Genomic DNA, 11536 nt, shown 5'->3' on the forward strand with positions numbered 1-11536 from the left:
TTAACTGCATCTTTTTTATTACAGCTTCTCACAGTTGCTCACCTGCACAGCCCTGTGCTAATAATTCTACATGCGTAGAGAGTGAAGATGGTGGTTACATATGTATCTGTGGACAGGAGTTTATAGGAAGCCATTGTCAACTCAGGAAAGAGTCCTGCTACATCAATGGGTAAAGGATACCTGCATGCTGTTAAAATCGACAGGCTTTCAAGCAGTATGCAACAGATTCAATAATTGATATTAGAAGTGAATTATATTTGGCTCATCTGACTTCATCCACCCAGAATGACCCTAAGGTCCTCCACTGTAGCATTTGAATGATTCATAAATAATACCAGCATTTTTGCTCCCATCGCACCCTAATCTGTTTGATCATTCTGTATATGAAGGAGAATTGCCTGATAGCAATCCTAAATTTGTCTTTCGCTAATTTAAAAATGTGACCACTTCAACTTGTTCATTTTGATTTCCATCCTGTTCATATGCCTAAGAGAGAGCCAAAGCCCAACATACTCAATTTAGTTATTCCTGCATTCACGCCTATACCACCTATGTCAGTGGCAGGTGAAGTACATTATGCTGTACTAGAATTAATTTAAATGTTTTATTGCACTTCTGAAAAAGTCATATTAAGAATAAATCCAAAGCTGCGAAAAGTCTATGTTTAACTGGACACCAAATGGTTTGACAATCACTTTGTCAGGTCTGTACATTGAATAGTATTCAATAATGTGACAAATGGGAACAAAGAACGAGGCCTTTCAGCCCATTGCAGTTGTGTTGGGGCTAGCTCAACTGTAGCCATCTAATCCAATTCCATTTTTCTTTCTCCGCATTCTTTCAAATTCTATCTAATCCCCAGTTAAATGGTGTTACAGTCTGTGCCTCAAAAGTCATTTGAAGTAAAACATTTTGGCAATGTAACACAAGAAGTCTTGCAGCCAGAATCTATTCCTCCTTTAAGAGTTGATGGCTGCCTTTATGTAGCACTATGGCCTCCTGATACTGGTCTCTCAGCATGCAGCCAATGAACAGGACTGGAAGTGCTGGCTGCATATGTAAGTAACTATAATCAGCTGGCAGCACAGATTTTACATGCTGTCTGAAGTACTCACAAAAGGCTCAGGTAATCTGCACAATACCCATGCACATTTTGATGTGCTCCCCAATTTCTAGTCCCATATATATAAAGTTATTGTGTTTTGCAGGTCTGCTGCACAATTGCAAATGACATGCAACTGCTGCCATTAAACAGCCCCCTTTTCAACTGGCTTTATGGACTTTCTTTTGCTGGTTGTAAGTTATGTGTATATATTTTTGGAATAATTACTTTGTGCAAGTTTGTTATTTACCATGAATGAGCTGCAGTGAGGAGTGCACAGTGAGAATTCTTTGTGGCAACAGTGCTCTACTGTATATGGTATCATTGAGTTTTGCAGTTTATTGAAGTCCACAGTTAATTGGGAAAGAATGGGATGAATCTGAGTTGAGTTTGTTGTAACAGGATGAAAGAGGTTGCAGCATCACCTCTGGAGAAAGCAAGAATAGCAGACGCCTTTGTCATTTTAGAGCAGATTTTTATTTCTGAGTGGGAGTAATTGGATGGCTTTGATGCCCTTAATAATGGGAAACAAGGCATAGAGAAATGCATGACCATAAGAGAGCCAGAGTGATCTTTTTCAAAACTTATTAAATTAATGGACACAAAAATGAATGGCTCAGTTAATGGCATGCACTCTTCCCAGCACAACTTTCCTGCATTGAGTATGCTCAGATGATCAAATTCTCAGGGTTAGGAACAGAAAAATCACTGCCATTTTTTTTACAGTAACAATGCCCATTTTTAAAGTAAGTAAAGATATCAGACATAACCATATATTCCAAACAGGCTGGTGTCAAGCTTTCAAGGATGTGGATAGATCAATTCAGTATCTGTTATTTATCTGTTTGATTGCAGGCCACTTTGTCAGAATGGAGGAAGTTGCTTGGATGATAATGGGTTTGCAGTCAAGGATTACTGCTTATGCATGCCTGGTTTTACGGGGGACTTCTGTGAAATAAGCATCAATAACTGCAACCCAAACCCTTGTGCAAACAATGGAACATGCACAGATCTGGTTTCTGGATTTAGCTGTTTTTGCCCTGTTGGATTCACTGGCAAGACCTGTGATTATTCAATCACATCTTGCCTTAGCCATCCATGTCGAAATGGAGGCACTTGCCATGATCATCCTAGGGGAGGTTTTGATTGCACGTGCTTGCCTGAATACGGAGGAGAAACCTGCCAACATCAAACATTTGAGAGTGTTAATCATGATGCAAAGCAAAATGTGCATGCAAGAACAGGTTGGGTCAGGCGTGGCAAGTCTTTCCATCCACCATTGCATGCCTCTCCAAGATCAACACATCAACAAGATAATGGGATGCTCAAGATCACAGTCAAAGAAACCATCCACAAATCCAACACACTGCTCAATAGTAGCCAAGTGATCTGCTTTACTGTGCTTGGATTATTGACATGTCTTGTGATCCTGGGCACTACAGGGATTATCTTCTTCTCCAAGTGTGAAATATGGATGGCAAATGCTAAATATAGACATCTCCTCTGGAAACAGAAAAAGCATCTTCTCCAAGATAAAAACGAAGACCTTTCAGTCACAATTATATTTCCAAATGTGAATAAATTGACAAACTATGGAAAAAACTATACATCTATCTGAATCTTATTTTGTAAATCAAATATACCTCTATTGTATTGTACTATTTAAGAACATTTATAATTGTTAGGGCATATTCTAGCATTTTGTTAAGAACTGTATTGTTTGAATGTTTCTGATATTTGTCATAAATATATGTATATGTTTCTAAATATGTGAAGTGCTAGTCCAAGAGTTTAAACAAGGGAACGTATATAATATGATGGTATTTTTAAATTCCCACTGTATTGTAACCTGCAGAATGGTGACAGCAATTAAATAAATCCTCTTTTATTGTGGCAGATCTGCTGGAACCAAGACAACTTAATCCTATTTAAATCTGAATTCATAACTATTATAGTCTACTGCATTAGATTTAGCTATTGTATATACTAGTGTAAAAGCCAAACTTTTGAGACCAATCTTTAGGCCAAAAGTTGTGGGAGTGATTGCACAGGTAATGTTTTCAAGAGGTTGATATGCATGATTAATTTAGACCCAAGTGAAATCCAAAAATAATTACATATAACATTATTAACTATACACATTAATTGCCAGTAAGTAATTAATAATCACAACTTAATTTGCCATGCATTAATAATTTGAATTAATAAAAACAAAACTTAAATGTATAAATTTTAAGCATTTATTTACCAGTACTGAAGTTAATTAGTATTAAACATTTACAATTAAATTGAATCATGAACATCACCAGAATTATAATTTATTTCTGAAATTTTTGGTCTTTGTCCCCTGAAAAACTAGGGTTGACTTTTACATGAGGTAAATGAAAAACTATGTATTTTTAGGCCAAAAATCACAGGTCAACTTTTACATGGGATCAAATTTTATGAATATATACAGTATATATATTTAAAAATTTCAGATACTTCTGATGCTCATGTATTTATATAACTTGTCATTTTACTTAATGATAGTGACAAAGTTCATTTTGCATCATAATTGCGTACAAAAATTCAATTTACAGCCATTGACCAAATAGATACTCATGCTTGACTGCCATACAATGTACTTAAATGCAGAGGCATTGAATAAATAGCACTATGTAGTCAGTGATGTCTATTTGCAGGGTTAACTGTTCCCTTAGTATACTACTCAGCAAGTCTTCAGTTAGAAATATGTCAAAGGCTAACTCACTATTTCTGGATTCATAGATTCAAATCCCAGCCACCAAGCATGGGAGACAAGTTAATCCACGCAAATAGCTGCAAAAGGTGACAAATGAAATGAGAAAGAAGGAGCTTGCATTTATATAGTGTCATCCATCAGGTGGTCCCAGTCAATGACTTGCTGTTGTAATGTAGGGAAAAACAGCCAATTTCATTGATCAGTGGCCTACAAATAGTATTGAAATAAATAACCAGATAATTTTTAGTGTTGTTATGATCCCCTTAGAGACCAGTAACTTCTAAACAGCAATTTAAGCTTACAGTTAATAGCTGAACCAATGATGTGACAAAATTTCACGTTTTAAGACTTCTACTGTAACAAGTAAATTAGGAGCAACATTGACTAAACACTATTTGTGTAAGCAACTTATACAATTGACAATACCACTTCATAATTATACTTTATGCTGTTCTTTAGGTAGACATTCAATTTTTCTGGGACCTGTCCAAAGTGATTCTTAGCTCCCAAGGATTTACTTCCATTCATTTCCTTTCCCGGTCTGGTAACTTTTAATCCCAGAACTATCTTTCACGGTGAGGGTTTTGCCTGCAATTTCTCCCTCTGGCTCAAGTAAGGCAAAGCTTCCAGCCTTGGTTCAAATTCTCCTGAATTTTGTCTTTTCAATCCAAGCATGGGCTCCCATCCGTATTCTGCATGGTGAACTATAGAGACTTTCAGCCTCTAACTCTCTCTCTCTCTCCCGGATCCTGGCAGATTCTTGTCTATGAGTTTCAGTGATATTTTGGGAAAGACTGCAACCCGATCCTTCAATTGCCTCTCAAAGCCCATCTCCATGGAAACATGAATCACATGGGTCTTGTATCAAGGTAGAAATGCTTATTAGCTGTGCTTTAGATCACAATGTTATCTTGTAAATAAATGGACAGTTTAAGTATAACCGTTTAAAAACCAATGTTCTCAATGTCTTCCTGGGACTTTGGAGACTTAACACTGTAAACACAGAGGCTTCTGTCATTGTCTCCAGGTGTGAACACCTTATACCTTTCCAGCAAAACAACCTGGACCTCCCTTTAATCTTTAACAGCCACGGCCTGTGGTCAGGCAGACTTCAGAACAGGTCACATAACCTCCTTCATTTTACCCTAAATTAAACTCAGCTGCAAAACATAACAACCTTATGAACTTCATGTTTGTAACAGTGTTAGTGATATTGGTTGAGGAATAAATATTGGCCAGGACACCAGATGAACTCCTCTGCTGATCGTCGAAATGTTGCCATGGGATTTTTAATCTACTTGACAGGCCAGATTTTTCATGTCTCATCCAAAAAATGGCAGCATGGAAATTTGATAATATCTGAAAAACAGGATACACAGACCAGAAACTTCTGGCTCCATTGGCATTGGGCATCATGGCGGGCAGGGAGGACAATATGGGGAGAAAGTCAAAAAGCACAGCAGGATCATCCGATGGTGTCCGCCATGGTGAAACGTCAATTCCGTTGGAGGCCGCATGAACCCGATTTGTATCCCGCTTGTGTGATGCAAAGTAAGGCCCGACTGGAATCGTCTCCCCCATGGCAGATTTACTGTTACCCTGGTGAGAGAATACACCGGTCAAGGACATGTCTGGAAAAGTGTGACGTGCAGAAATCAGGACTTACTGTTAGGGCCTTGCTCAGATCGTGGACATTTGAGGAGTGGAAGGTACTGGAGGCCTACAACTACTGGACCTTGGAAGAACACGTGCATCGCAATGTTGGTGGATTCTCACGGCCATGGCTCTGCCACAAAATAGCTCACAGAAGGTGGGTAATCTCCGCTATGTCTGGGATCTGCTTCGGGACATCACTGTCTTGGCCATGGGCTGCTATGGATGATCAGCGAGGGAGGGGAGAGAGGGAGGTCCAGCTGCTAGTGGGACAGGAAGGTGTACCGGGGGCATGGGGGAGGAAGGTCTAGGTATGACTGGAAGAGGAAGGTGTACCAAGGGGCGGTGAGGTTGGGATTGGGAGGACAAAGGTGTTGGGGGCGGGGATGAGGTCGGGAGGAAAGGATGAAGGTAGCAGGGGGTTGAAGTTGGGAGAGGGGAGGAGGGAGTATGGGGAGGAGGGTGTAACGGGGAGAATGCGGCAAGTGGGGAGGTAGGTGTAAGGGGGAGGAAGGTGTAAGGGAGGGTGTTCGGAGTGGGGGGAGGGAGTCCAAGGGGAGGAAGGTGTGTGGGGGGAGGAGAAAGTTCAGAGGGGCAAAGGAGTCTGGAAGAGGATGGAGTAAAGGTGGAGGAGACAGGGAGTGGGGGTTGTCCAGGTGAATGTGCATGGGAGGGATCTGTGGAGTCAATGACTACTTCCTGGGGAGTGAACTGAGGGTGGGCATTGTAGGAGGGAATGGTGAGTATGAGAGGGGGCAGAGGGAGCCAGAAGGGTGGGAGGGTGAAAGTGGTGCTTTGGTAGCAGTGGAAGGGATGGTGAGAGTGGTTAGTGGGGTCTTGGATGCAGGCACGGACCCTGGGAGTGGGAAGGAGGAGGTCAGGGAGGTCAATGTGGATGGTGGTGGGATTCACAGGAAGGTGGTGAATGTACACGTTCACCTGGACATCCTGGAAAGAAAAGGGTTTGGGTTGGTAGGTAACAGTGGGGAAGTGGAAGGTGATGCCAGGGGTATCAACAGTGATGGGGAAAATTCATGGGTGACTGGGGGAGGGGAAAGATAGGGGAGCTGATCCAAAACTTGATTACAATCATTGTTGTTGAAATTGAAAGTGAGCGGAGCCTTGTTTTAGACGGGCACAGGCGCTGCATGGGTGTGCAATTAGTGGGTGGGTGGAGATGCAGGTCAGCTCAGATGGACACCTGAAAGAGAACCCCAGCAGGCAGCATTGAAAATGCTCAGAACGTTGAGATGAGTGTGATGCATGAAGGCTCTGTGTATGTGGGAGAGAGTTTGCATGAGGCTCCGAAAGGCCCCACCTCACACACACCTCTCCCTCCAGGTGTGGCTGTGTGCAGCTGAACTGCTAGTGGGAGGGATGCAGTGGAAGGATTCGCGAAGCTTGTCAATGAAGCTGAAAGATACCATTACACATTACTCAGTGCAAGTGATTATATTTTCAGATTATAAAGTGGCAAAATATGTTCACCCGTGCAACCACTTGTGATCAGAATTTCTTAACATTTCTAGGTCTACCACTTCTTCTAGGTGCTGCCCTGAAATCTGCAGGAGGGGTGGAGACAGCCTATGCAGCGGTTGGCCCTGTTACCTCTAATGCCTTCGGCGTGTGTCCTCTGGAGACCCAGGGCCTTGAGAGCCCCATCTTGCTTTGGCTGTCCTCCTGTTGGCTAGCTACTCCCTCTGCGGTGACAGAGGATGAAATTGAGGGGCTCACAGGCAAAGGAGACTTGGAAGAACCAGACAGCCTCTGAGTTTCCTGAGTGAATGACCCAGGGGTGTACAGCTGCTGCTTCTCCTCCGTACAGGTGCCCAGCGGCCTTGGCTTTACTCCTGGAGGGGAAGGAGCACCTGGAGGGACAACGAGGTGCCTCATTTCCCTCTTGCAGTGCCACTGCAGGAACTCGCTCATGGCTACTGCAGGTCAGTGTGCATCTCCGTGTTCTGCTGGACCATAGAGACCTCCATACACACACATGTGGGCACCACTTCATCAGAGAGCAGGCGGACACACTCCTCCAAACCGCGTGCCACTATATTGAGGCTCTGCTTGATGTTCCCCACCTTCTGCTGACCCTCCACGATGAGTTGGAAGGCTGAATCCAGAGGCTTGTCATCTGACTCCCGCCTCACAGATGCCTCTTCCCCAGCAATCCTCCGAGTACCAGGGAGCTCGTCTGATCCTGCCACCTCCTGCTGTGGCCACGTGTCCATGACGTGACCACCAGATTGTGAACTCGAGCCTGCTCCAGATCTATAAGACCATAAGACCATGAGACATAGGTGCAGAAATTAGGTCATTCAGCCCTTCAAGTCTGCTCCGCCATTCAATCATGGCTGATAAGTTTTTCAACCCCATTCTGCCACCTTCTCCCCGTAACCTTTGATCCCCTTACCAATCAAGAACCTATCTATCTCGGTCTTAAATACACTCAATGACCTGGCCTCCACAGCCTTCTGTGGCAATGAATTCCATAGATTCACCACTCTCTGGCTAAAGAAGTTTCTCCTCATCTCTGTTCTAAAAGATCTTCCCTTTACTCTGAGGCTGTGCCCTCAGGTCCTAGTCTCTCCTACTAATGGAAACATCTTCCCCATGTCCACTCTATCCAGGCCTTTCAGTATTCTGTAAGTTTCAATCAGATCCTCCCTCATCCTTCTAAACTCCATCGAATATAGACCCAGAGTCCTCAAACGTTCCTAGTTCACACTGAGGCATGTGTCTCTGCGCTGGTGGAGGGTGGGGTTAAGCGCTGATGGGTCTTCCAGGCTGCTTATTTCTAGCTCTTCAAAGGAGGAGGTGTCCTCTTGGCTGGAGATTGAGTAACTGGCTGACTGAGAGTGTCAATCGCCTGGCAGAGCTCCCTGTGAACCAAAGTAGAAATGTTTATAGCATGGCAGCAGAGTCAAAAGCAGGAGCGAGAGCACTCACAGCTATGTTGAGAGAGGGATGATGTGGTGCAGGATCCTCATGTGAGTGTTCACCGCTGACCTCATTGTCGCTACAGGCACAGTCCACATCCTGACCAGTCAGCACAATGGCACACTCCTCAAAGTGAGTGAGGGGACTAATGTGGGCCACTCCACCCCCAGTCTCTCCCTGCTGTTATGAGTCAGCTTCTCCTGTATGAAAACAGATGGAGGGAGTGTGAGCAGGACGCATGGCACTGCGTGGAATGATTGTGTGGTGAGCGGAGCCATGGACAGGATGAGGACATCAGCCCCAGAGGAAATGACCCTGATGGTGATGTGAGGGTGTGTGTGAGAGTTAGTGGTTTTGTACCTTGAGGTGTGAGATCAATGTGGATGTGTGATGGGTTTGTGAGTGTGTGAGTTGAGTGACTTACCCTGGCAGAACAGATAAGAACATTTATCCTCTTCCTAAATTGGATGGCTGACCTCCTCTGTGCTCCAGTGGTGCTGATCACTGCCGCCACCGCCTCTCAGGCCAGATTGGTGACTCTGGTGGACCTCATCCAGGCAGAAATAGGGGGGTAGAGGACATCGCAACGGCCTTCCAATGCATCCAGTAGGCACCCCAGAGATGCATCTAAATTTGGGGGCTGCCGTCACCTTTGCTTTCGGGGTCATCTGTGCCTGGAGCAGTCCTGGTCTGAAGACATGACGTAGGCACGCGCTCTGATGCGCTTTAAATATGGTGCCCGGAGCAAGGAAGTGCTTTGGTCACGGCATGGCGGGCAAATCTGAGCCCGCCAGCGATCTGGAGTGTTCACCGTGAATGCATTATTAATGAGGCAGGAGGTGCCGGGAATAAGACATTACCACACAAAAACCCGCCATTGCAGCTGGCAGGTAAAATGACTTTTCCCTTGCCCACTACTGATTCCGCTCATAGAGTGGGGCTTTGCAATATGTGGCTGCGTATGTAATCTCAGGCAGATTTAACATGCTGGCTCCTTATTAAATATGTGTAGCAACCATACCTGCACTGCTCATCGGCTGCGTGCCTGTGTGAAGTAGTGGCCGTGGGGTGGTGGGGTGGTCCGGGAGGGGTGGGGGGTGGGGGGGGGGGTGTGGGGGGGTGGTTGGTGAAACCAGGTGTCTTTGACACCAATTAAAGGCAACCAGCACCTCTTAAAGGGGAGGTGCACCCAGGCAGACAGGAGGAAACAATGGGCTGTATCCTCATCCTTGAGGTGGGTAGTGAGTGTTGGCAAAATTCACGGCTCGGTGTGCCCAGTTGGAGAAAAGTACCGGGCAAGCTGGGATTTTCATTGTTAGAGGGGTGCAGGCTGCAGCAGGCCAGCCGACCCAGAAAGAGTTCAGAGGCAGCCACAGGGGCTGCCAGGCGCTGAGGCAGCCTGTTTAAAAGGCCAGTCTAGGTGCTGTGGGACTTTGTCCCAATTATAGTGAAAATTGTAAGGCCCTCTAGACCTCACCCTTCACAACCCCTCACTCCCCATGTCCTATCCGTGCCCCTCCCATGCCCCCGCCCATGCCAAGGCATGCCCCCCGCTCACCCCCTATAAGGAAGGTAAGGAACACTGGAATTGGGTCCCAGCCGCCATTTCCAACCCTCCGCAAAGTCTCCCCAATCTATGAAATTGAGCCCATTGTCAAAGGCTAGAATGACTACAAAATTTCCAGGCCAGGCATTCAGGTTTTCTGATGCTGTGTTGGAGGCCTTGGTTCAGACAGTGGGCAGGACAAATAAAATCCTGGGGCTGCATTTTACAGGCCCCCTTCAGACATATTTTCAGCAGGGCAGTAAGATAGGGTGGGTATTCAGCTGAAGGGTGAGACTTACTCCCCAGTGAGGGGTGAAAGTCCCACACTGGCCCTGTTTAGCCCACCTGCAGCACTATATGGCTGTGGACTGTTCTTTCAGTGGGTTGGGGAGGTGGGGGGATGGGGGAAGCAAGCCCTCTGCTCCCCCATAATATTCTGCTCCTTGTTTCACCCAGGTGGCACAAAGCCCTCCTGGAAACACCTCCACCACCAATGTGAAGAGTTCACAGAGGAGATTTGTGCATGCCAAAATCAGTTCAGTGGCCTCACCAGAGTTGACACAGGAAAAATACTGCTCTCCACACCCCCTAATCCTCACACTCACACACTCACCACTATTGCAACCCTCGTTTCCACACGCTTCACATCTTACATACTACACGCCAACAATTCTGCCATGAAAGCCACATTCTCTAAACACATCACAACACTGTCATTATTAGGTACAATTCTTTGCTGCAGGAGAAGGTAGTGCACAACCTGTGCCAGGAGGCTGGCACTGGAGGAGGCCGAGCTCACCCGTACACTTACTCCCCTTTGGTCCTTTACATCCTGGAGTTCATGGGGGGAGGGAGAGCCATGGTCGTGCTGAGTGGCAACTCAGAGGGAGATATCACTGAAAGGATCCTGCGGCATAAAAATTAAGAGCCACAATGATCTTGATGGCCACAGGCAGTGCTGCCCATACCCTGGTGTGATGCTCAAGTTGTAGCTGTTGCAGGTAACATAGCTCGGTGACAACCTCCTTGTGTGAAGTGATGGTGCCTCAGACATTGCTCCTGACTATAGTTAATATCTGAGAAATGCTTCTTGAATAACCTGTGTGGATACAGCCTCTTGTGCAGTTCTGTCTTCCTCTTCCCTCTGCTCTGAGGTGTCTTCCTTGCTGTCCCAGCTTGTCTTCCAGCCTCTAAGGCAGCCCTACCAGAGCACCCATGGCCACAGCCAAACTAACTGTGAGACAGCCATAACAAGCACAACACTCAAAAATTCTTGCTCTGCTTCATCAACTGAACTGTCCAGAGTGACAAAAATATCAAAAAATAAGGTCAGAACCAAGTCAGCAGTTGAAAATGAGTAACCAGTAACCAGGTACTCCGTGCTCCTGATGATTGTTCCTTCCTGCCCATTAGTGCCGGTTGCTATGCAAATTCATCACATGGAGAGTGGAATGCTGGAACATACAAAACCTGACAACAAGGCCTGGAAGATAAATTAAATATTGTACCATTTAAATAATCCGAATGTACACTCCTAATTCCTGGGCATCTG

The 11536-nt window shown here is 45.4% G+C and overlaps 1 protein-coding gene across 1 annotated transcript in view; it reads left to right on the forward strand.

Annotated features, from left to right (window-relative positions):
- LOC121292349 (protein delta homolog 1) overlaps positions 1-2720 on the forward strand; it is a 34808-nt gene extending 32088 nt beyond the window's left edge. The window contains exons 4-5 of the mRNA XM_041214201.1: positions 25-169; positions 1958-2720. Coding sequence (XP_041070135.1) covers positions 25-169; positions 1958-2720 — 908 coding nt within the window. The remainder of the gene's footprint in view (positions 1-24; positions 170-1957) is intronic.
- The last annotated feature ends 8816 nt before the right edge of the window (positions 2721-11536 follow it).

This window comes from Carcharodon carcharias, chromosome 20 (genome assembly GCF_017639515.1).
Source record: "Carcharodon carcharias isolate sCarCar2 chromosome 20, sCarCar2.pri, whole genome shotgun sequence".
NCBI classification, from domain to species: Eukaryota; Metazoa; Chordata; class Chondrichthyes; order Lamniformes; family Lamnidae; genus Carcharodon; species Carcharodon carcharias.